This window comes from Zalophus californianus, chromosome 2 (assembly GCF_009762305.2).
Source record: "Zalophus californianus isolate mZalCal1 chromosome 2, mZalCal1.pri.v2, whole genome shotgun sequence".
In the NCBI taxonomy this organism is placed as follows: domain Eukaryota; kingdom Metazoa; phylum Chordata; class Mammalia; order Carnivora; family Otariidae; genus Zalophus; species Zalophus californianus.
In genome coordinates, this window is record NC_045596.1 from 106396359 (window position 1) to 106423126 (window position 26768).

The 26768-nt window shown below is 34.6% G+C and overlaps 1 protein-coding gene across 11 annotated transcripts in view; it reads left to right on the forward strand.

Moving 5' to 3' along the window:
* LARP1B (La ribonucleoprotein 1B) overlaps positions 1–26768 on the forward strand; it is a 118917-nt gene that overhangs the window by 21379 nt on the left and 70770 nt on the right. For 9 of the 11 annotated variants that reach the window (XR_003520754.2, XM_027598742.2, XM_027598740.2 and 6 more), the window contains 6 exons: positions 740–883; positions 1126–1291; positions 4931–5075; positions 12758–12932; positions 17644–17816; positions 23692–24057. Coding sequence is in view for 10 of the 11 variants with exons in the window: in XM_027598742.2 (XP_027454543.1) it covers positions 740–883; positions 1126–1291; positions 4931–5075; positions 12758–12932; positions 17644–17816; positions 23692–24057 (1169 nt within the window). In the remaining variant the exon portion in view is untranslated. Of the gene's footprint in view, positions 1–739; positions 884–1125; positions 1292–2242; positions 2492–4930; positions 5076–12757; positions 12933–13507; positions 14703–17643; positions 17817–23691; positions 24058–26768 lie in introns of those variants that run through there. The other 2 variants (XM_027598748.2, XM_027598747.2) reach the window with 2 other exon arrangements.

Sequence of the window (26768 nt, forward strand, 5' to 3'; positions counted from 1 at the left end):
GAGCCCAACGCTGGGGGAGGGGTGCACTCCATCCCAGGACCCCAAGATCATGACCTGAGCTGAAGGCACACCCTTAGTCCACTGAGCCACCCACATGCCCCTCTTCTAGTTTGTTTTGTGTTTTCATTTCCTTTTTTCTTTAAAAGATTTTTTTATTTGACAGAGAGAGAGCGAGAGCAGGAACACAGGCAGGGGGAGTGGGAGAGGGAGAAGCAGGCTTCCCTCCAAGCAGGGAGCCTGATGTGGGGTTCCATCCCAGGACCCTGGGATCATGACCTGAGCCAAAGGCAGATGCTTAACCATCTGAGCCACCCAGGCGCCCTCTTTTTTTCTTCAAAAGGAATGTCTTTTACTTAAATTGAGTCAACCTTTCCTTAAACATTTTGTGAAAAGGTTTTTTTTTTTAAGTTTTATATAATGCAAACTCAGTCATCTTGGAACTTCTTGAATCTTCAACAGTACCATCTTAACAAAGGACCTCTTTATCTTTTTAGTATATTATTTTGTTTATTAGAATGTCTTCTTTATATGTCAGTACTTTTGTGGGCCCTCTTTTATGCCAGGGACATTTTGACAAATTCCTATGAGATCTCTTAAATTTCTATCTATCTGAAGAATGCCTGGTTATTAACAACTAGGTACAAGGTGGGGAGGGTTAGTTACCATGTTTTCCTAAAAATAATCACCTTATTCACTGTTGCAAATTGGAATGTATAAAAATATATATATTTTTTTAAAGGTTGGAGGCGTGATAGAGAAAAGCGAGATGATCAAGATGAAGTTTCCAGTGTGAGGAGTGAGGGTGGTAATATCCGAGGTTCCTTTAGAGGCCGAGGAAGAGGCCGAGGACGGGGAAGAGGACGAGGCAGAGGAAATCCTCGATGTAGGACATGTGTTTTTATTTTGTTAAATTAGATGAGTTTGAAAAAAGTATATAAGCCCTCTTTTCTCCACTATCCCATATAATTTTTTAACTGATTGTTTTTTTGCTCTGATAATAAAGATGGTTTTATATTTGTTATCCCTTGAAATACTTCACTTTGGATTTTTCTTTATGGTGACTATTTCTCTCTCTCTCTCTCTCTTTTTTTAATGTGTAATCACTTTTCTTTTTCTTACGTCAAGTGAACTTCGATTATTCGTATGGTTATCGAGAACATGGTGAAAGGACTGATCAGCCATTTCAAACAGAACTTAATACCAGTATGATGTATTACTATGATGATGGTACAGGTGTACAGGTGTATCCTGTGGAAGAAGCACTGCTTAAAGAGTATATTAAACGCCAAATGTAAGTTAGACATAGATGGGATAGGAACATCAAATTTTACATCATTGATAGTGAACACATTATAACACATTTTCTAAGCTGTTTATTAGTAAAATTGGAAAATTGTAATAGTGTTTTATGTTATTTTTTCTAGAAAATATTAGTAAAACATGAAATATTTTTTTTAAAAAACTTATATTTGGTTCATGTTGTGTTATATAGGACTCCTGTTTTGTCTACTGCTCAGGTATTTCTCTGCTTAAAGGGTATTAAAAAATATTAACGGGTATAATACGAGTGATTAAATAAAAGAATATAAAACTATGTATATATATGAAGTTGAACAATGCCTGGCTTATTATTTGCAAATAAATTTTTATATTGAAATTTGCAAATGAACATAAATGGCAAAACATCATGATAGATATTTTTTTACTTTCTTAGCAAATGATTTCAGAATTCTAAGTTTATTTTTTAACTTTTAAGTTCTCTTTTTTTGTGACATATTGAAGGGGAACTACCTCATTTTTAGTTCAGACTTTTTAATCTAGTTCTCATAATAGTTGCCTTCTGAATACTGAAGTTGAAGTTAGAATATTTTATTGTTTTTAAGAAAAAAATAACCCTTGTACATACTAGTATTATAGGATGTTTTGCATATTTATATAATGTGTTTATATAGTAGTAAGAAAAACGTCTCCAAGTGATTTGCGTAACCAGTTTGCTGAAATTTGATTATTTTTTTATTCTTACAAAGTGCAGGAAAAAGGCTATTTTTGAAAGGGTATAAACATCTTAAAAACATCTTCCTTTGTTTATGAAAGAAAATTTACTCTGTTACTAGAAAATAATTTCTTCATCAGCATCATCCAGGCATCTTCCTGGGATGCCTTCATGGTGGATTTGATTGGCTTACATACAATACGAAGCAACTTGTTTATTTTGTTCTTGCTTCTTCTGTTACAGTTGACGCAAACACTGAAGAAAAGGGCCTTTTTATGGGCAGAAAGTGCCTGGCATGTGGCTATCAACTTCAAACCACTATTCCTGTCTTTTTTGTAACTCTTGCTGCCAGGTCCCTTCTGAGACCTGACAGTGGATATGCAACTCCATGTCAGGATAATCGGCCTCCAATGTGCTCATACAAGTGAGGGAGGAGCAGAGCTACATCAGTGTTGACAAAATTTCTGATCATGCAGTGTAGAATCCAGAGCTTCTAAGGTAGGACATGATAATGTCCCCTAGGACACTGAACAAAATGTCAGACACAGCATTGGGCATGACTCCTTTTTTGTTGTTACTGTTTTAGCAGTAGGATTTTTGGCAGGTGGTAGAGCACCAGGTTTAGAATGGCTCTTAATGTTAATCGTTCTTTGATTAGCGGAGTCATGCTTTGAGGAGTCATGCTTTTGACTTGGTTTTCTTTGAGGTTTCTCAAGATAGGCTCATTGATTAGGGTTTACATTTTTCTCTTTGAGAAGTTACTGAAAAACTTTCTTGCATTTGTGGAAAACTGTGCTAAATGTATTTTAAAGTAAGAAGCTTAACTATTATTATGGATGTTTGAATTTTTAAAATTATTTTAATGAAAATATATTAATAATTTGTCATTTTGGTGTCAGAATATTAAAAATTTAAGATCTTGATTATTTCTAGCTTCTGAATCTGGCATTCAGATTTAGAGATGGAGTAGTTTTGTAACCCATTAGAAGTTTCAAAAAATATATACTATAGGTAATAGGGTGATTTATGAATTATTCAGATACTAAGGTTTTCACAAAGTACTAGAATAAAAAGGCATCTTATTAATGATTCAGAAGTTTTTGTCTAAGAACAGTTTTAACGTGTGACTAAATCAAATGTCTTAATTTGTGAAAATTTAGAATTTAAGTGTTTGTATTTTGTGTCTACCATGTCAGGCACTATGAAAAGGACTTTTTACATGTAACAAAAATTAGAACACATGTATTATGTGCCCACCACATGCCAGGCACTGTGAAAGGGCTTTTTGAGGTATAACAAAATCAGAATGTTTATTTCTTTAAGACTTAAGATTTTTTCTTCAGTGTTTAAGATGAGTAAATGATTTACTGGTGTTACTGAGATGTCAGTGGTATTTCAGTGATCTCTAAGGGAGCTTTGCACTTTGATAGTTGGATAAATATCTGAGTATAAAGAAACAACTTGAGTATTTATGTTTCTAAAATAAGGTCTTTCCTCCCAGTGAAAAGTAGCTCAAAGCCATTTCTCATTTATGGGTGATTATTTCTTCAGAGTTAGAATTTGACCTGAATATTTCAGGGGTATCTTTAGTCACCCAGTGTTAACACCAAAGTATACGATTTGGTGTGCTTTCTCATAATTTGCCACCGATCTTTGCAAACTCTCTCTGATTAGGAAACATAGGATTATTAATCTGTAGGCCATATTATTATTGATGTTATGTATTTCTTTTGTATTCTTTTGTACATTTCCTCCCATTTGTCCTTTTGGTCTCTCTAGAATTCTTATTTTCCGATATGGAGGCTGTAGTTTTGTTTTATTTATTTATTCAGTTTTTAAAAGATTTTATTTGAGAGAGAACACATGAGAGGGGGGAGGGTTAGAGGGAGAAGCGGACTCCCTGCGGAGCAGGGAGCCTGATGCGGGAGTTGATCCTGGTACTCCAGGATCATAACCTGAGCCGAAGGCAGTCGCTTAACCAACTGAGCCACCCAGGCTCCCTAGAGGCTATAATTTTAAATGTGTTTCTCAAATATAATTTTTAAATATATCCATATTATCTTTGTATCTTGGAACTTGTAGTTATTGATTATACAGTTTATCATTTACACTTCTCACTCTACTTTCCTAGAGAAGATTAAGGTATTTAAGTTTTTCCTGTATTTTTACCCCCAGGTACCTCATAGTATCATAGATGTTCCTTGTATAGCTATATATTCTGTTCACTCTTAATGTCTTTTATAGTTCTCTCCAACAAAGAAAGAGGGAGATCTTGCAAATATATAATTGTGTGTGTGTGTGTGTGTGTGTACACCTCACTTAACTATTATTTACTAAATTTTCACTCAGCATTGTGCTGATTACTAGGAATCAGAAATACATTAAACAATGTCAGTACCCTGTCAATTTAGAAAACAAAACAAAAACTGTAATCCACTCTGTAAACTTGACAAAGTATACTTCCAAATATAATGTTCTTAGTGATGGGGAATAAGTTGGAAGGCAATCTGTTCACCTGTTTTTAGTCATTATGCAGTGTTTAAATGAAGCAAGTTAAAGTAACTTTTAATGAAAATTTTCACTTCATTGACTCATTTTAAAAAATCAGTTATTGAAAAAAATCAGTTATTGAGCTATTTTAAAGTAAAATGCTGGTTAATTCTTTATACTTAGGTAAAGCTGATCTAAGTAGAAGTTAATGTTAGGTTTTTGGAAGGGAATCAGTAGTCTAAAGTTCTTTCTACTCATGGATAAGAAATTTTAAATTCAGTAGGGTTTTGTTCTTTCTTGTATTTACCCTATATCTAAGTTGTATTAAATCTATATGTTATTAATAAAATAATTTTAAAGTTGTTGATATATGTCATAGATATTTTTATTTCCTGTTGAATAAATGAATTAAACTTATGTTTATTTCTGTTTGTTTCTTTTTTTCAGTGAATATTACTTCAGTATAGAAAATTTAGAACGGGACTTCTTTCTTAGGAGAAAGATGGATAAACAAGGTTTCTTGCCTATTTCCCTGATTGCTGGTTTCCACCGTGTTCAGGCTCTCACTACAAACCTTAATCTCATTTTAGAGGTAATTATGCATTTACAAAACAGTCTGTACTTTCCATTCAATTATTCTGTGAACCTAAAATTGCTCTAAAAATTATATTAAAAACCTAAGGAAAAAAAACACAAAAATAATCTGTAGTTGCCTAAGGCTTACACTCTTTCATGGCTTTTTTTTTTTTTTTTTCCATTTTATAAAACCCAAGTAAATGCCTAACCTTGGAAACCCCTCAAATGGGGTTTACTAATGATGTTTCCACCTCTTGTTAACCTGATCCTTCAAACTTGGACCTTCTTAAGCTTGGTCCTTTAGTCTTCTCAGGTTGCTGCAAAATAGCATGTATTTCTTTTTTTTTTTCCTTTAAATTTTTTATTGTTATGTTAATCACCATACATTACATCATTAGTTTTTGATGTAGTGTTCCATGATTTATTGTTTGTGCATAACACCCAGTGCTCCACGCAGAATGTGCCCTCTTTAATACCCATCACCACGCTAACCCATCCCCCCACTCTCCTCCCCAATAGCATGTATTTCTATTTATTAAAATTTTGAGAATTTTCCTGTGTTATAGAAATGCTAATTTAAAAGTCTTTCCACTTGTATTCTTAATGTTTTTGTTAAATTTTTTGTCCTGTTCTAGAAATGCTTTGAACATTTTTGGTTTTCTGTTCCCTACATACAGGCAATCACATTTGCCCTTTTGCTATAGTTTTGCCAGACTTACATTCTTGTGCCCCTGTGTAGCCAATCCCTTTTCTCATACACAGCTCCTGGAACCACTGATCTGATTTTTGTCCCTTTAGTTTTGCCTTTTCCAGAATATCATATAAATAAGTTACATGTTTGTATGTAGTTTGTAGCCCTTTATTTCTGATTTCTTTCATTCAGCATAGTGCTTTTGAGATTTATTCATGTTGTACATTATCAGTAGTTCTTTCTTATTGTTGATTAGTATTCCACGGTATGGATGTACCACAGTTTATCCCTTCACTTGTTGATAGACATTTAGATTTGTTTCCAATTTTTGGAGATAATGAATAAAGTAGAAAGGTCTTTGTGTAGATATGTTTTCATTTCTGTTGGGTAAATATTGAGGATTGTGGTTGCTGGCATGTATTGTAAGTGTATTAACTGTAAGAAGTATGTTTAAAGTGGGTTTGACCATTTTGCATTCCACCATTTTGTATGAGTTCCATTTGTTCTATAGCCTCATCAGCACTTGGTATTTTCAGTTTATTTTTTAATATTAGATATGGAGTAGTTTCTCATTGTGGTTTTAATTTGTATTTCCTTAATGACTAACGATGCTGAACATCTTTTGTTATGTGTTTATTTGCTATCAGTGTACCTTTTTTGTTGAAATGTCTGTTCAGATATTTTGCCTATTTTTAATGGAGTGTTTGTTTTTTTATAATTGTAAGAGTTCTTGTGGATACAGATCCTTTGTGTTTCGTGAATATTTTTTCCCAATCTTTGGCTCATCTTTTTATTTTCTTAACAGATTTCTTTAGCAAATTTTTTTTTGAACGTGTGCACTCTAGGCTTTAAAAACTAGCTCCAGGAAGATTCAAGATTTCAAAAACAATAAAAACTAGTGATTTATTATTTGTTGATGTGTAATTAGGCTTTGTTTTATGAAAGAAATTACTTCAAGTACTACCATTATTACATTTATTTATAGATGCCATCTAAATAATTTCTGTATACTATAATTTGAAAAAAACTTAGTTTTTTCTTGTAAAACTTAGTCTTCAGAAAAATATTATGATTATATTCATAGTAGAATGAGTTTATTAACTACTGCCATCATTTGTACTATAGCAAAGATCTATCTCAGTTGTCATTTTCCATGAATTTGTTACTGGTTTCCTCCGCTCTTCCGTACTTCTGTAGGAATCTGGTTGTAATTTCATTATTGTATGGTTTTTTGGTCTGTTGGTGTTCCCAGTGAGTCCTTAGGCATAATTTTTAGGTTATTGATTACCTGTTTCTTTATAACTTATAGCAGTAGGGAAGGAATATTTAAAGGAACTTTTGTGTTACTGTTAATGAATTTACATATAAGCACAGTGATTTAGAACAGCAGAGGTCTACATTCACTTAACATTTATTATGTACCTACCATTGGTTACAGTGGGAAAGTTGTCCTTTCTCTGTTATGAATGTAAGGTTTCATTGGGCGTAGCAATATAAACATTGATTTAGAGCACAGGCTTGAGAACCAGGATACACATCCTCGTAGTTTTGTGACCTTGGGCAATGTCCTGAGACTTCTGTAAAGTGGAAATGGTAACAATAAATACTTCATAGGGTTGTCTTGAGGATGAAATGTGTAATGACAGTGTCTGGCACAAACAGTAAGCCCTAAATATGAATTTGCTATTATTGTTAGTCTTTAAGGATGCCCTTCTATTGTTCACTCCTTTTTTTGGATCTTCATTTCAATTCTATCAATATTTTATTATTTGTATTTTGATAGGCTCAAGTCTTCTTTCCTGAAAAACTATCAAAAGAAGCAAAATATACTTTAGTTCACACCTCTGTCCCAGATGAGGTTTTCTACATAGCTGGTCTTACTGAGTCAGTTTCTTCCCATTCATTTTCAGCTTACTGTACTTTTTTTTTTACTTTGATACATATATAGTAATATGATTGGTATTATAGTGATATTTATCACATAACTATAGTATTGTCTATAGTCATAATACTGTGCATGAAATTTCTGTGGATTATTTACTACTCATTGCAGATTAGTACCCTTAAACAACATCAGTCTTACCCCCCCACCTGCTCTTTCCTGGTAACCACCATTTTACTCTTTTTTTTTTTTTTTAATGAATTTCATTTATTTATTTAAAGATTTTATTTTTATTTATTTGACAGAGAGAGACACAACGTGAGAGGGAATACAAGCAGGGGGAGTGGGAGAGGGAGAAGCAGGCTTCCCGCAGAGCAGGGAGCCCGACATGGGGCTCGATCCCAGGACCCCGAGATCATGACCTGAGCTGAAGGCAGACGCTTAACGACTGAGCCACCCAGGCGCCCCGAGTTTCACTTTTTTAGATTCCACATATAAGCGATATCATACAGTACCTGTCTTTCTCTGAATTACCTCATTTAGCATAATGTCTGTAAGGTCCCTCCAGGTTGTTGCAAATGGCAGGATGTCCTCCTATCTCGTGGCTGAATAATATTGATATATATGTATACACGTATATACATATATATATATTTATATACATACATATATATATGCATTCCACATTTTCTTTATCTCTTCATCTGTTGATGGGCATTTAGTTTGTTTCCACATCTTAGCTACTGTGACTAATGCTGCAGTAAACATGGGTGTGCAGGTATCTCTTCAGAATCCTGTTTTAATTTTCTTTGGGTATATACCTAGAAGTGGAATTGCTGGATCATATGGTAGATCCAGTTTACTGAGTTCTTGATTCTTGCTCCATAGCTGAGAGCTGTTTGTGACTTCCTTTTTTTTTTTTTTCCTAAATTCAATTACTCAGCTGTCAGGATGAATACCCAACATTTATATCAACATGGGTGGAACTAGAGGAGATTATGCTACGTGAAATAAGTCAAGCAGAGAAAGTCAATTATCATATGGTTTCACGTATTTGTGGAACATAAGGAATAGCGTGGAGGACATTAGGAGAAGGAAGGGAAAAATGAAGGGGGGGAGAATCGGAGGGGGAGACGAACCATGACAGACTATGGACTCTGAGAAACAAACTGAGGGTTCTAGAGGGGACGGGGGTGGTGGGATGGGTTAGCCTGGTGATGGGTATTAAAGAGGGCACATTCTGCATGGAGCACTGGGTGTTATGCACAAACAATGAATCATGGAACACTACATCAAAAACTAATGATGTAATGTATGGTGATTAACATAACAAAATAAATTAATTAAAAAAATAAATTCAGTTAATCCTTGATCTTTAGCTAATCAGTTATATAACTATTCAAGTTACTTAACCTCTTCATGCTTGTTTTCTCATTGTTAAAATAGGGTAAATAATACTTAAACTATCATAGAGTGTAAGGGCTTAAGAGAAGTAATTAACATATTTGTAAAGTTCTTAGAACTATTTTTCCTATTCTCATCTGAAACTGTTTTCCAAATTGTCTGACTGTGGTTCCTCACAATGTGTGCTGCCATCTTATCTTTAAGTCTTTGCACATAGTAAATCTTTTCTCTTAGTACCAGGCATGGGACCAGGAACTAGGAATACATTATGTATGTATTCTAATATTGGTATTTGTTCATAATAATAGATAACCATTAAGAAAAGGACCAAAATTAATAGAGAAATCTTCAGGTATCCAGAAATATTAACTGTATACTATAATTGTTTAGGAGCTGAAGATAATCGTGGTTTGGTTTTAATAAAACTCTTATTTTGTCTAGATCTTTTCCTTAATTTTTCTTTTTAAGATTTTAGTTATTTTTTGACACAGAGATAGTGAGAGAGGGAACACAAATAGGGAGAGTGGGAGAGGGAGAAGCAGGCTTCCCGCCGAGCAGGGAGTCCCATGCAGGGCTCAATCCCAGGACCCTGGGATCATGACCTGAGCTGAAGGCAGATGCTTAATGACTGAGCCACCCAGGTGCCCTTCTTTTCCTTAATTTTGTGTAAAACTTAATTTTTGTTTGATGTTTTTAAGGTCTAAATCACAACATTCACTCTGTTCTCTTTATTTTCTTCCTGAAGAATTCAGGAATTCTTCACATAGTGAAGAATTTCCTTCCCATCTTTTACCAGTAGTAAACTAGTTAAACCTTTCTTGGTGACAGTGTTACTTCTTTTTTGTGTATTATTTCTCCTGAGATGGTACATGTTATACTAAATATATTGTTATGCTCCCTTTTATTAGATTAGTTGTCTACATTATTGTATACATAACTATTAGAATAGTTGTATACAGAGAACTTTGGTTTTTTTTCCCTACTCATTTTTTTCTTTTAAATTGAGGCATAATTTATACACTATATATTAGAAATCATAGGATTACATATGACTTTTCTCAATGTATAAAGTTGTGTAATTGCCCTCAGATTAAGATATAAAACATGTTCAGCATCCCAGGAAGCTCCCTTGTACCATGCTCCTAGCTTGTACCACAGCTTTCCTCATAGGTAATTGCTTCTCAGAGCTCTCTCAATTTGTTTTTTAATTTCACCTAATCAGAGGTATGTGTACTCTTTTATATCTGACTTGTACTTATCATTTCTGTGAGGTTATCCATATTGTTGGTGCGTAGCAGTTGTTCATTATCTATTTTGGGGTAGTATTTCATTATATGAATGTAACACAATGTATTTTTCCATGCTGCTGTTTGTAGATACATGGGTTCTTTCCAGTTTGAATCTGTGGTATGGTTGTGAACATTATCATACATATTTTTTGATGGTCATAATGCTCTTATTTTCCTGTGACATGGGTAACAGGAGATAAATACACACACACACACACACACACACACACACACACACATGGTTAGCTTTTGTAGATACTGCTAAACATTTTTTCCAAGTTATTGAACCAGTTAAAACTACCACCATTGAGAGTTTCACTTGCTCCATATTTTGTCATCATATTGGCAGTCTTTTTCCAAACACTGTTCCAAAAAATTTAAACCAAGAGGAAAGTTTCAAAGATTTTTTTTTAAATTCGGGTATAAATAGCCTGCTGTAAAAGGCAGAGGTCTTAGGTGTTCATTTTGAGTTTTGAAATTGTATAAGCCTGCCCCCAAAAAGATTCAGCCCATTCCTCTAAGGACTTCCTTTTTTTTTTTTTTAAAGATTTTATTTATTTATTTGAGAGAGTGAGAATGAGAGAGAGAGAGCACATGAGAGGGGGGAGGGTCAGAGGGAGAAGCAGACTCCTTGCTGAGCAGGGAGCCAGATGCGGGACTCGATCCCGGGACTCGATCCCGGGACTCCAGGATCATGACCTGAGCCGAAGGCAGTCGCTTAACCAATTGAGCCACCCAGGCGCCCCCTCTAAGGACTTCGTTAATGGCCCTTTCCAGTCACAGTCAATCTACCCATCAACCCTCTGCCGCATCCCAAACCACTTTTCTGATTATATTAGCATAGATTAATTTTGTCTTTTTATTTGTACACATTTGTGTAAATGGAATTCTTTTGTCTCCTGGCTCTTCCTGTTGCAGGATCTGGATGCTAGGTGTACTGAGGTTTGCTACTAGGGTGTCATTGCTTCTAGAATGTTCAGCAGACAAAACTAGGAAAATATGTTAGAAAAAAAATACAGCTATCACTAATTCCAACCCCTTATTATAGGCTTCTTCCTTATTTCCTTTATTCCCTATCTCAAACTCTATTTTTTCAGAGGGTATCCTCATTCCCATCAAAAAAATTTGTTTTTAAATTTTAATTATTTTATTTTTTTAAAGATTTTATTTATTTATTTGAGAGAGAGAGAATGAGAGAGAGCACATGAGAGGGATTAGGGTCAGAGGGAGAAGCAGACTCCCTGCTGAGCAGGGAGCCCGATGTGGGACTCGATCCCGGGACTCCAGGATCATGACCTGAGCCGAAGGTAGCCGCTTAACCAACTGAGCCACCCAGGCACCCTAAATTTTAATAATTTTAAAGTCCTGTCCAGTTTTGAAAGTATAACTTGAAAAGTGAGTACTATACTTACACTAAGGCATACAAATGTAAAAGTAACACATACGATATGTTCTTCCACTAAAAGATAGTTTTAACTTTTATAAAATAAGTATATATGTTCAGTTTTTATATAATTGTATTTTGCCTGATTTAATTTCTAAAAGGTGAGTGCCCTTGAATTTCAGATAAAATTCAAATGAATAAGTCCTTTATTTTGAGGAAATTTTGTTCTAGTTTTATCATTAAATTGCAGCATGTTTATTTTTGCAAAGCACTATAGTCTAGTGACTAAGACTTAGTGGTGGACCGCTAATAAATTATTTGAGTCCTAGTATTGCCTCATACTAAGTCTATGATCTTTATTTATTTATTTAAACGATTTTTTTTTTAAGGATTTTTATTTATTTGAGAGAAAGCAAGCACGAGCAAGCACCAACGGGAGGTGGCGGGAGGGGCAGAAGGAGAGGGAGAAGCAGGGAGCCCCACTGAGCAGGGAGCCCGATGTGGGGCTCCATACCAGGACCCTGAGACCATGACCTGAGCCAAAGGCAGACGCTTAACGACTGAGCTACCCAGGCGCCCCAGTCTATGATCTTTGAGCCTCAGTTTCCTCATCTGTGTACATTATAGGGTATTGTGAGGAATGTGTGTGTCTGTTTCTTATCAATTGTGGTAGTTATTAAAATAGTGCCTAAATTTTATTTGGCGGTATTATATTAAGGTAAGATAAAAGGAAATAGAGAAAAAAATAAATTTAATTATGGTAAAAGTAGTTTGATTCTATTTGATGTAATGATCCTTAAAGGCCTATTCTGTTGTAAAAACCAAATTATCTGCTGCATGTTATGTGAGGATATGTGTTACCTATTACAGGGGCAAATGATTTAAAAATTCGTTCTAAGTAGTTAATTCATTGGTATTTTTAGAAACATTTATTGTAATGTCTGCTAATTTCAGATTTAAAAAATTCTTAGGTTATTAGAAGTATAGGATGTGCAATTACAGTTTCTTGAATGAAAGTTCTTTAATAGCTCAAAATACCTATTTATAGGCACTGAAAGATAGCACAGAAGTGGAAATTGTGGATGAGAAAATGAGAAAAAAGATAGAACCAGAAAAGTGGCCAATTCCGGGCCCTCCTCCACGTAGTGTGCCACAAACAGACTTCTCTCAACTGATTGATTGCCCAGAGTTTGTACCAGGCCAAGCCTTTGGTTCACATACAGGTAACAACTTTTCTTCTAGAGCAAGCAGTGTAATGGTGGGCTGTTTGGTCCAATTGACCTATCCTTTAAAAAAGTTTATTTAGGTTGTATAGGAAAATTAAAGATTACAAAATGACTTTTGATGCTCTGAGTTCTATTCATTTTGCCCCCCCCCCCCCAGCCATAAATTAAAAAGGGATTTAAGAATTATGGGTAAATCTCTGCTCTGTTCTTAAATTGTGTACTTTGTCATGAATGGAATTTCTACCTATCTTCGTAATTTTACTAAATGATTATAGATATGTTGTGCCAGTTTCCTTTTGTAAGATTGGAGTAGTCTAGTAGGACGAGTAGTTTAAAAGTCTTATACTCAAGAGGGGGTGACTTTAATTTTGCTACTAGTGTCTGGTAAAGATGGGATGACCTGTATTCAAAAGCAGCATTGGGGTACTGTTATGAAATTATTATAATTATAGATAAAGAATTGATGGTAATTAAAATTTCCAAAAACTGCTTTGATACTAAGAAATTTTTCCTGGATCATTTTTAAGACATTCCCTCTTGGGAAAAAATGTGTGTGCTTAAACTTTTTTCAGTCAGGGTGATGATCTACTGATGCTTGGATGTCATTTGATCGAATGTGCAGAGGAATAGGTGACTCACTGAAATATTATAAACATTGGAACAAATCGTGCTGCAGAAATGAAAGCGACCAGACTTCTATGCAAGAATGTCTACTATGCAAGAATGTCTACTCCCGACTCCTTGTGGCGGAGGTTGGGCCACCACTACAATGGAGATAAACACCTTTGTGATGATAATGAGAGAGAGACCGGAGGACTGCTGTTGTTTTTATAGGAGCCACCCATTTGTGTGTAATTAGCCTGAGCTGCCTGTGCTACTTTTATTTACGGTGGGAAAGTTAATTATCATTCTGGAAATATTGCAAGATTGTGTCTTTTCCTTCCAGACTTATGTACCTGTGTCTAGATCAATAAAACAAAAAATAGAGAGGCTTGAGTGGCATTTCCCAGATTGTTAGGTCCTTTGCTATTTGATTTGCCCTTCAGTATAGTGTACAGTGTACAACTCACATGTTGTCATAATATTTCACATGGACTATAAGATGTGTTAATGTGGACACTGAGGGATAAGACATTTGAGAAATGAACAAGAATTTTTTTTCTAAACTCTTCAAGATATATTTTTTGTACACCAGTATGAGACCTGCCATCAATAAAGTACCAGTGGACAGTCTCACAGCTATTTTTATTTAGTGTTTCTTTGTCAGCCCTCTATGCCTCTAGCCCTTGCAAACAACTTGGGCAATTGTTTTAAAAGTTGAAGAAAAGTGATATTTTTTAGGTTTTCTTAAAGACTTAATGTCTGATTGTATAAGTTAGATTAATTTATTTATGTAAACTTGGGGTCCAAGATGACATTTTTAACCTGCTTATGAACAGGCTTTAAGTGAGTTAGATAAAAATAGAAAATACTTTCCCCACAGGGTAGCTAAGATAGGTCAGTCAAGTTGTTGATGCCTGTTCATTTAACCATTTATGCATTATTAATAAAATTACAAGAATAAAATCACAATGCCTTGTACATTTTTGTATTTTTTTAAATACACACTCATTTACATCTCATATACACATTGCCAAAACAAGTCACTATATATTTAAATGTCAAAAATTTTAGGTTATTTAGATTATACATCTGTACCTGGATGCATAATGAAGGCATATAGAAAGAATGTTCTTAGAGTTATACAGATTTACATTATACCATAGGAATAAATACATAAATTCAGCCTTTTCCCTGAATCCCCATATTTCTGACTTTAATAATTACCCTCTGATGAGAAAGCCTTAGGTCCTAAATTCAGTGGAGAGTAGTATGTCACCAAAAATTTGAAATGGATATGGGAATCAGAAAAGTAGATTGTGTTTATCTGTACCTATAGATAAAGAAACTTTTATCTATATCATTTTTATCTGTAAAGAGAAGACTTTATATTTCAAAAAACACAACCATTGATGTATACTTCCTGAGGGATTTATATGGTAAAATACTTAAACATTTTGTTTTTTTCATCAAAGAAATTAAAATGTCTATTTTTCCCTCTATGGAGGTTGAATTGTGTAACATGAGTTCACCTTTGCACTGAACAGAGGACCTCAATGCACCAGAAAATGTTGATTATGGGAATGGTAAGATGTTAATTTTAAAATTTAGGGTTTGCAGTTCAATGGATATAGTATTGCATTATCAACTCTTTTAAGTAGTAAAAGGATTTCATTCATCAAAATTGAGAGGGTCAGGTACCTGACCATCTTGGGGTTTTTTGTTGTTGTTGGCTTTTTGAAAAATGTGTAGGAGGATCCCTAATGATTTTTTAATAAGCTGTGGGATTTCCTTTGGAAAATTGCAGAAGTATTCGTGAATGTGCCACACATAAAGTATATAATCCTTTTAAAACAATCTGTATCATTACCTGGGTTCAGGGTCGATAAAGAAGTCAAACTAGATAGATAATCATGGAACATATAGGGTGATTTTACCCCTGGAGAGTCATGTTGACAATTTTTTCAATTAATGAAAACAGCAAAGATAAATTTTTTTCTATGTTCTCACAAATTAGAACCTATAAATGTCAAAGTGTGTGTCTAATTTCTTATCTGTACGTTTAATGTCAAGTCATCCAAGTAATATGCAGGCTCATTGGTTTTTGGAAGATTAGGGCTTTACCGTTAACCCTTAAAATTTACATACATAATGTTTGAAATTTTTTCATTGTAAAAGAAAACAAGTCACACAGCATATGTGTAGGTAATTATAAGGTGAACATTTCCCTTTAAAAACTCAGACTATTCTAAATTTTCTTGTCTTACTCAAATTCTTTGGTATTTTAATGTTTAATTTGTAAGCACATGTTGTGGATATAGCGAAACACTTGACTTCATGGTAGAAACGTTCAAGCTTAGCGAGCGTTTAGAGATAATTATATAATAAGCTTACGTAGGTGTTTAAAGATTAGATTTCTGTGTTAAAAATAGTAGTTAACTGATTTCCCTACCATGTACCATTGTAATCATTTATACATGAACTATCCATAGTAATTTGGTTAATTCTCACAGTTGCTAGGGTGGTGGTTCTTAGTCTGTTTTTAAGGCTTTATTCACTGTATGAGCATAGGTGATTTATAGTATTAGAAATAGGGTTCTCTGCAGATAAATATCTTCCCATTCCTATAACTTTAATATCAATACTTGCAGCCCAAACCTAGCATTTCACCTATACTACCTCTGTGGGTCAGTTGATGACACATGTACCGTTAAGAAAGTTGTAAGCAGCAGTGTCAAATAGAAATATAATGTTTGCTATACACGTAATCCTAATAATTTTAATAGCCTGAAAAGCTACAAAGCAAATGAAATTAATTTTAACATTTAAAATATTTTAATATACCCAAATATCATAACATTAATACAAAAATTACAGATCCATTTTACCTTTTTAGATATTTTGTACTAAGACTTTGAAATCTGGTATGGACCTTAAACTTACTAGAACATTTTAGGACTACCCATGTTTTAAGTGCTCAGTAACTCCATATGGACCAGTGGCTCTGTACTGGACAGTACAAGTTTAGAGCCTTCTCCATTATGAAGGAATGTATTTTTTAAAAAAGTAGTATAGTAATTTGATATTTGAATCCTGTATCTAATAGGTTTTCATAGAGAGGAGAATAACTCTTACTTGATTCTAGCATGTAGTAGGTGAGAGTAAAATCTTGGAATATTCCTCTCAAACCCAAAGTCCTGGAATGTGCCTTTGCATTTTCATTTAGTAAATAAAAGAATTGTTGCTGTTCATTTATTTCAGCTTTCTCCATGTAATATTCAGCTTTGCAATATTTTCAAGTAATTGGCTTTTGGGGACTAAATTAAATGATATTTAGAATCTTAGAGTATAAATTTGTATTTAAAACTCTTTGTCCAAAGAAGTATGTATTGCATTATAACTTAAGTATTCTTTTTAATTTTTAGAAAAAGATTTGTAGAGGAATCAGGATTTTATTTATAGAGGATGTAATTATTTTGATTAAGAGATAGTGTGGAGAAAAGCATTTTTAATTCCAACAGAGTTAAAATGTTTTAAACTTTATTACCAGGGCAGTGCACTTTAATGATGTGACATTCTACTCTTTACAGTATCCAGTAGGAGCTAAGTGGGCACACTGCATTTGGGTAAAACTCAGTAAGCAGAGGAAATGTGAAGTGTGAATAATGACTGCCTTGCTATAGATTGTAGCAGAATAGTGAAGGACTGATACTGCCTTGAATAAAATATGCATTTACTGTGCTTAATAGCATTTGAGATTCCATAATTTCATTATTTATAATTGATAGATTTTAAGATTTGACAAGGAATTGACCCCTCAGTTAAATGTATTACCACAATTAGTGACTCAGTTGATATGCTTAACAAGTTTGAATGAATGTGATCTGTGTAAGACTTTGTGACATTTCTTTTATCTATTATTCATTGGCTTCATTCAAATACATCTTGCATTACATCTTTTCAGGTTTGAAAGGCATTGGAAAAATTGTAATTGAGATTTGATTTATTGCGTTTTTGCGGGAAAAAAAATCAAGCCCAAGTAAGGAAAAAGAAGTGTTTTATAAGTAAGAAAACCATATTTTAACTAAGTACCAACTTAAAATTTTAGAGTCTGCCCCAAATTCTCCAAGAACTGGAAGTCCACTGAACCCAAAGAAAAATACTGAAACAAGTAAGCTTCAAGCAATGTCTAGAGGTTTGTCTACCAGTTTGCCTGACTTGGACTCAGAACCTTGGGTAGAAGTTAAAAAGAGACATCGTCCATCTCCAGTGAAATTGAAGGTAAATTGTTATAAACCAAGTGAAGTGTAGTACATTCCTGGGTTGAGTGTAAGGCCAGTGTATTTTGTTTGTCAAGTAAATCTATAAAATTTGGAAAAGTTTAAATTGTAAAAATTGGCTATAAGTGAAAACTTTAGGTATACTCAGTAGTTGAAAGTAAGTTATACTGTGTCAGTTTTAAAAATTTATCTTCTGTTTCTTAATATGATTTAAGAATATTTTGATGTGGTCTTTTTACTTGTGACTAATTTAAATTTGAATAACTTTTTTAAAGCTGACAAAATTTTTCTAAATTGTGAATTTATATTATAACCTTGTTATATTATTTGTGACCTGTTAATTATTTATAAAAGGTACAGATTATATGTGTTTTTGGTGATTTTGTGTACAGTAAGGAAGGAAAAGAGAATTGATTTCTTAGGGGCACATGAGGGAGTGGGATGTGTGGTTATGAAACAGCAGAAGAGATCCTTGATGGTAGCACTGCTATATTTTTGACTCATGGTTGGATACACAAAATTTCAGGTGTGATAAAAATTGTTCTGATCTAAACCATAAATAAAATGAGTACAAATAAAGCTGGGGAAATCTGAGTAAGATTAATGGGTTATTACAACATTTACCTTGTTTGTGATATTTTGCTATACTTTCACAAGATGTTACTATTGGGAGAAACTAGGTAAAAAAATAACGTAAGATTTCTATTATAACTGTATGTGAATGTACAATTATCTCAAAGAAGTTTACTACAAATAAATATGGAAACAGTGGTACTCAAATGATTCAAATATTGAAAGCTCTGTAAGGAAAAGGTTACTAAAAACAATAGGACCTAGAATTGGGAAGCATAAAGAAGGCTATTATATTGAAGATTATTATGAATCCAAGGCTCTTTATCCTTACCATCACAGCATGAAGAAGGGAGCATGAAGGAGTGATGGGAGATGGGAGATTCTCACTGGGAGAATGAGGGAGTGATGAAATTTTGCTTCATCAGGGGATATTTGACAATGTCTGGAGACATTTTTTGGTTGTTAAAACGGAGAGTGCTATTGCATCTTGTGAATGGAGGCCAAAGATGCTGCTAAACATCCTACAGTGTACAACCTCCCCCCCCCAAAAAAAAACCCAAAGAATTATCAAGCCTAACATGTCAATAGTGCTGAGTTTGAAAAACCCTCATCAAAGATAACTTTTTAATTAGCCGTGGGGGTTAAACATAGCATATTTAAATGTTAAAAGAGGTGGTCCCCCCTCCCTCCCCCGCCCCCCCGGGGACATCTTAAAAGCCTGAAGTAGCTTTCTAGGGGTGCCTGGGTGGCTCATTCGGTCAAGTGTCCTACTCTTGGTTTTGGCTCAGGGTGGCAAGATCCAGCCCCATGTGGGACTGCCTCCCTCTCCCCCTCTGCTCCTCCCCCTACTCATGTGCTCACTCTAAAAAATAAGTAAAAATCTTTAAAAAAAAATCCTAAAGCAGCTTTCTCAAGACAAGATTTTCTGAAGTTCTTGATTAATTTCTATATTTATCATGGCAAATAACATCCCTGTATAGGTAGGGAGGCTAAGGATGTTGTCCTGAAAACACACACACACACACACACACACACACACACACACACACACACACACACACACACACACACAAAACCATAAAAAGGATCGTGTTCTGGATCATTGACAAAGATTTGTATAGTATTTTATTCTAAGATCTACATTCTTTCCTCCACATTAAAAAAATCTCCATTTCAGTATTTCTTTTAAAATAATGGTTCCTCCCTTGTATGCTACTGGTGGGGAAGTAAATTGATACAACCACTGTAGAAGATAGTATGAAGTTGCCTTGAAAATTTAAAAATAGAGGGGCACCTGGGTGGCTCAGATGGTTAAACGTCTGCCTTTGGCTCAGGTCATGATGGGTCCTGGGATCGAGCCCCACATCCGGCTCCTGGCTCAGCGGGGAGCCTGCTTCTCCCTCTCCCTCTCCCTCGCCCTCTCCCCCTGCTCATGCTCTCTCTCTCTCTTTATCTCTGTGTCTCAAATGAATAAATAAAATCTTAAAGAAAAAATTTAAAAATAGAAATTACCATATGATCCAGTAATTCCACTGGTGAATATTAATCCAAAGAAAATGAAAATACTAATTCAAAAAGATATATGCACTTCCATGTTTATTGAAGTATTATTTACAATAGCTAATATGTGGAAGCAACCTAAGTGGCCACTGATAAGGAAGATGTGGTACACATATACAATGGAATATGACCCGTAAAACAGGATGAAATTGTGCCATATGCGACAACATGGGTGCGCCTAGAGGGTATTATGCTAAATGAAATAAGTCAAAATGAAAAAGGCAAATACTATAGGATTTCACCCATGTGGAATCTAAAAAACAAAATGAGTAAACAAAAAGCAAAGTCAGACCTGTAACTATCGAGAGCAAACTAATGGTTGCAGAGGGGCAGGGGTGGGGGTTGTAGACAAAATGGGTAAAGGGGGAGGGAGATACAGACTTCCAGTTATGGAATGAATAAATCACAGTAATAAAAAGCACAGCATGGGGAATGTAGCCGATGATATTGTAATAGCATTATATGGTGACAGATGGTTGCTACACTTGCGGTGAGCATAGCATAACATAAAACTTGAATTGATACATTGTACACCTGAAACTAATGCAGCATTGTGTGTCAACTATACCCAAATAAAAGAAAAAAGAAAAATTTTGCCTTTCTTACAGGAACTGGCAAAAAAAAAAGTTATTAAAGTGTCAGAAATTACTGCAAAGACTAGTTAGAGAGGTGCCAAGCAACTTAAAACTCTCCAAAACTGATTTCTTAAGGGGCTTAAATTCAGGAAATGTGCTAATTAATAAAGCACAATTGTGCAAATTTTTAAAAATAAATAAAAATAATGGTTCCTGTTAAAATTGATAGCATCTTTGACTTGGTTTAAAAAAAGTTTTTGGAAGGGTGAGTGTATATAGGGCCAGCAAATTGGTAATGGAATCTGGTTTTAATAGTGGAAAAGAATGGTATAAAATCTAGGACCTTCAGTTTTATGGCCAAAGAATGTTGGTGCCACTAGTAAGATCTGAAATGTATTCTGATACTACAGAGTGATGGTCTGGCTTGGAGGAAAGCTGACTGTAGGTTCTGGGGGCCTAGATATTTCAGTGATACCTCCTGAGTTGGGTTACTTAATGACAACATTGCCAATGTACTTAAGAAAAAAAATGATCTTTTAAAAATAAACATTCTAGAGTAGCTATAGCTTGTTCGGAGATAGATTTCTTTAGAAATCTGAAAGCATTTTTTTTTTTTAAGATTTTATTTATTTAACCGAGAGAGACACAGAGAGAGAGGGAACACAAGCAGGGCAGAGTGGGAGAGGGAGAGGCTTCCCGCAGAGCAGGGAGCCCGATGAGGGGCTTGATCCCAGGACCCCGGGATCATGACCTGAGCCGAAGGCAGACGCTTAACGACTGAGCCACCCAGGCGCCCCTGAAAGCATTTTTTCTACTGTCATCTTGGTCAGTTTTTTTTTTCTTGTGAAATTTAGTCCCTTTACATTTTTTGTAACAAGTGATTTTGTTGTTGAGATTTTAAGATTATTTCTTCATCACCACTATTGAAATTTCAGATGATATACCCTGGAGTTGGTCTGTTTTTATTTATTGTGCTGTGTATTCATGTCTGTTATTTTGGGAAAATTCATGTTTCTCTTTTTTTCAACTTTTGGTGTTCCTCTTTATCTGGTGTTGGACCCCCTGGGACTCCCTGAATTGATCATCTGGCTACTGTTTTTTTGGAATTGGGGGTTTAAAAAAGATTCTGTTTTCTGATATTTCCATCAGTTTTTTTTTTTTTTTTTTTACATTCCTTCTCTTTTAGGGTGATGATTATTTCTTAATATGTGGTGATCTTTAGTTGATGGTTCATATTAGTTATTGATAAATTGGTATGGACTCCTTTTGTGGCCTTGTAGGTTGCTCATCCAGAAAGTCTTTCTCCTGAATGTGAGGTCTCATTATGCACACTCTTGGTTAAGTGTAAGGTCCTGTTAGACTTCTAGACCTTGGCAGAGAACAGTCATGCTAATTCTGGGTATTCAGAATTGATAAAATCAGTACTTTTCTCTGAGAAGTAGAATTCCTTAGTGTACTTTATTCATTGGTAAAATTACCTTCTCTTTCTTCCCCCCAGCTCTTTTTTAGAAGTTTAGAATAATATTGGGATGTATTCAACCTCTGTCCGGCTCCATGGACATGAGCCCTCTCTTGGCAAATCTTTCATTTTGTTTAGAAAGCAATTCTTGGGCTTTAAGTTGGGAGCAGATTTTATAGTTTCATATTCTCAGGTAAGGGTGTGGGATTGACTGTTCTAGCTGTATCCTGTAGTTTGGTTTTCCAGCTATCCATTTTGATGGCTGTCACATAGTCCATTCCTGCTCATTGTGCTTATCATCTCAAAACTTTTTAGGGTCCCGGTGGGACCAGTGGTATCAGTCTTTATATAGATACTAGATTGCTGTTTCCTCTAGTCTTATTATTAATACAATCCCATTTGCTTTCTGCTTTCCAGAAAGTCAGAACAATTTCTGATTTTCTGATAGTATAATACTTGTTTTCATATTGCCATGGATTTATTTTTTTCATTACTGTGAATCATTACTGCAAGTAAGTGTGCTTAGTCAAGTCCTCTTCAACCCAAATCCCTTGTTTCTTCCTCACAAATTAAAAAAAAAATCTATGTTTGAAACAAATTTAAATACCAATACAGAGTAAAAAGTAAGAAACTCTGTCCAGGGTTTACCATTATTAACAGTTCGGTGTTTATTCTCAGACTTTTTTCATGTACTTGTGAATAGCAAGGTATATAGTTTCTTTTTAAAATATATTCACAGTGTGCTAAAACTTACTTTTATTATTATTTTTTTTAGTAAAAACTTATCATGGACTGTCTTCTGTTTAGTAGAATGTTAGCTCTTGTCTGGGCAGAGTTATTATTATTGTATATCCTTTCCTTGAGCAGTGCCTGGCTCACAGTGAGGACCAGATAATAATTGACTGAAAAGATATGTATTACGTTAATAGGAATTCTGAGAGAGGGCGATTGTTTTATTCTAGGCAGAGGAGAGTTAACATTTGCTGAAGGATAAGGATTGGTCAAAGGCTGACATTGGAAAATGACATTGAGACGCCTGTTTTCTTATGTTGAGAGTTATGGAAATCAAGAGGAGGTTAGATTTTAGAAGATCTAGGATCTAAAGTTTTGGATTTGTTATGTCACCCAATAGGAAGCAATTTAAATTTTTTCAGGAAGGACAAAGTTCAACAGTTTAATGCATGTTAAGGTAAATTTAATATGAAAACCTGGCCACAGTGAGTGAGGGTGAAGATTGAGAAGAGGGATTAGCTAGGAAACCTAGTTAATGGCATTAATATTGTGAGGATTTGGACTAGGAAGATCATTGAATTTGGAAGTCAGAAAACCTTGATTGTTCTAGTCCTGACAAATTCTGAAATTCTGGACAAATTAACTTCATAGCTCTAAGCCTTTTTTTCCCCTCATTTGTAAAATGAGTTGGTGTGCTATAATGGATTAGCTAAGCACCATTCTTACTTTAAAGGAGTCTTTAACCCTCCTTTTACTCAATTTTGTGTTTTTATTTAGCATTAAACTTAGTGTTTAGCAAATTCTTTGTATTTATTGGGCCAGAATAATACTGGCTTGATTTTCTTTTATAATTTTCCTGCTTACTAGTCACTGAACACACAGGCTTCATATTACTAACTTGTAACGTTATTATGTGATGTTTCTTTTTAAAATGATAAAAAAAAGTTTGTATATAAAATACCATTTTCTTCCTTTAGGAATCGTCATCTCTACCTGAAGAGGCATCAGATCAGCTGTATCCTTCAGATGAACAAGAGCAAGAAGAACTTGATTTTTTATTTGATGAAGAGATAGAACAAATAGAAGGACGAAAAAACACATTTACTGATTGGTCTGATAATGATTCAGATTATGAAATTGATGACCAGGATTTAAACAAGATTTTGATTGTAACTCAGACACCACCTTACATGAGAAAACATCCTGGAGGAGATCGAACAGGCAACCACATGTCTCGGGCAAAAATTACATCTGAACTTGCTAAAGTCATTAATGATGGCTTATATTACTATGAACAGGATCTATGGATGGAGGAAGATGAAAACAAACACACAGCCATAAAGGTAATATTTTCTGGGTAACATTTCTGCTGATACTAGTTTTTTTATTATGTTGCTCCCTGTATTTTCCTAAACTTGAGGCTTTATTAAATTTTGAATATAAATAAATTTAATTTTGAAAAATTCCCAGAATATGATAGTCACAACCTGAGAAATAATTTTATTAAAATGACAGTGAAATGCATAATTACAAAAAAATTAGCACTCATTTACTAAAACCCTTTTTTCAGGTGAAAATAATAAGGTGCTTTCTAATAAGAAGAAAAAAACCTGAAGTTAATGGACAGGCTTAGTTTATATGCTCATTTCTTACCCTGGCCTATAATCACCGCAGCTAAATGAGTAGGGTTTTAGAGAAGGGTTACTTTTGTTGTTCCCTTCCATTGTTCTCTCCTTAGTCTATGGTGCATGCTTTATGGTTGTGGACAAGGATAGAAGATTAAAATGGCTGATTGTCTCTCCTTGTCCAATCATTACTGTGGTATTAGGGGTGCTCTTTGAAACCTTGTTCCAGTTTTTTATCTTCTTGAATTTGACCCCACATCCTGAATGCCTATCCTAGTTTTGAGGGTAAAATATGAGAGAACCAGAGTATTCTACTGGCTATCTGCATTCCTTTGATATGAATTTTAATGATAAAGATAGGGATTAAGGGGATCTTTTTCTGCCATTAAAAAAAGTTAAATATTTGTTTTTGGGATAGAATAATGAGGGGAAAGTTGTGTAACTATACTATGCCAAATAGAGGAGAGATCTTGGTCAGAAATAGTTTAACAGTTGTAGGAAAAAAGTCTGCCAACTAGAGATTGAAATCGAAGGGACTGGCTGTCCATGGAGGTTGGTATCATTAGCAAGAAGTATGCTTTCCTTCTTTGCTCTTCATTTCTTTTTCTTTCTGGAATTTCCATCAGTGCATCACCCTCACCCCCTTACCTTCTCTAACCATTGCCTTTTTGGAGACCATGCCTCAGGTTATTGTAGCTTGTCTGTAATTTAAGGGCCTGAATAGTTTTCTCTGTCCTACTGTGAAAAGGAAGTATGTTTTTATAGTTTCTTGGTTTAAAATCTTTCCTTGTTTAAGCATGGTTATTTTGTTTGTGATACTTAGGTTCTATAAGTAATCTCTAACTTAAATCCTTTTGGAATAGAAAGAGCTAGAAATAAATTTAATAATAGGTTAAAATTACATTCCCTCCATTCCCTATCTCTCTACCCTGTTTTGTTCTTCACCATCTATCATTCTGTATATTGCACTTCTTTTCTGTTTTGATCACATGGATATAAGATCTGTGAAGATAGGAATTTTTGCCTTATTTTGTACACTACTATATCTCCACTGCTAGAGTAGTTCCTGGCACATAGTAGCACTCAATTCTTATTCATTAAATGGATAAGTGAATAATGGATTAAACATTATGAACTAACCAACAAAAAGCTAACCAATGTATATAATATTGGTTCTATGGGGAAATTTTTTGAGTTCTAAATAATGAACTTTCAGGCCATCTTGAGAAACATATTTGTAGGTGATTATTTATTTGCTTTAACTAAAGTGTAGATAACAATAAGGAAAAGCCATGTATTGAGTTAATTAAAAACCAGCATCTGACCACTTAACCATGAAACATTAGGGGAAAGTAATCTTGGCTATATGACTCTTAAGCATTATGGGTCTGTTCATAAGTATATTGTATTTTAGCCTGATTCGTATGTACATTCTTATCACCTGACTTATTCCCCATTTTTCTAATTCTGTGTTCAACATGTAATTTCTGATTCAAATTGTACTTTTCCTGTGGGTCTGCTTAAAGGGAAAGAAAACAATGATTTAATATATATTTGTTAAACTCCTACTATGAGCCAGACATTTTGCTAGGTCCTGGGCATGGAATGGGAAGATAACAGTAGGGTCTCTACATGCCTGGTTCTTACAAATAATTGGGAGGACAGACATTAAAATAAACCCACAGTAAATACTTAATCACAAATTACAAATTATAATAAATGTGCTAAAGGAAAAGAACAGGATGCTCCTGGGTTGGGTTGTCAGGGAATGAATGCCTGTGAGAAAGTCAGTTATAGTGAGATCTGAAGTATGAGTAAGATTAAACCCTGCAAAAGGCAGGTAAACCATATTCTAGGAAGAGGAAACAGCAAGTGGCAAGGATCTGTGGGAAGAAAGAATTTGGTGTATTTTAAGGACTGAAAAACAAGTCCATTTGTTTATAGTATTATTATATAAGGACGGTTATGGCGGTATATAGGGAGAAGTCTGATCATATATGGTTTTGTGGGCCGTGCTAAATAGTTTGGAATTTTTCTAAAGTTCAAATAAAGTACATTGGAGGGTTTTACACAGGCAACAGGGCTTAATCTAATTTTTCTTTTTATTTTTTTCTATTTATTCTTTTTAAGATTATATTTTAAAGAGAGAGTGGGGGGGGGAGCAGAGGAAGAGGGAGAGAAAGAGAGAGAATCTCCAGCAGACTCCGCACTGAGTGTGGAGCCCAACATGGCGCTCGATCTGTTGACCTTTAGTTCATGACTTGAGTGGAAACCAAGAGCCAGATGCTTAACCAGCTGAACCACCCTAATTTTTGATGCTTAACCAGCTGAGCCACCCTAATTTTTGTATTTAAAAGATAACTCTGGTTATTATGGTGGAGAATGGATTAGATAGGTACAAGAGTGGCAGAAGAAATCCCCTTGGGAAG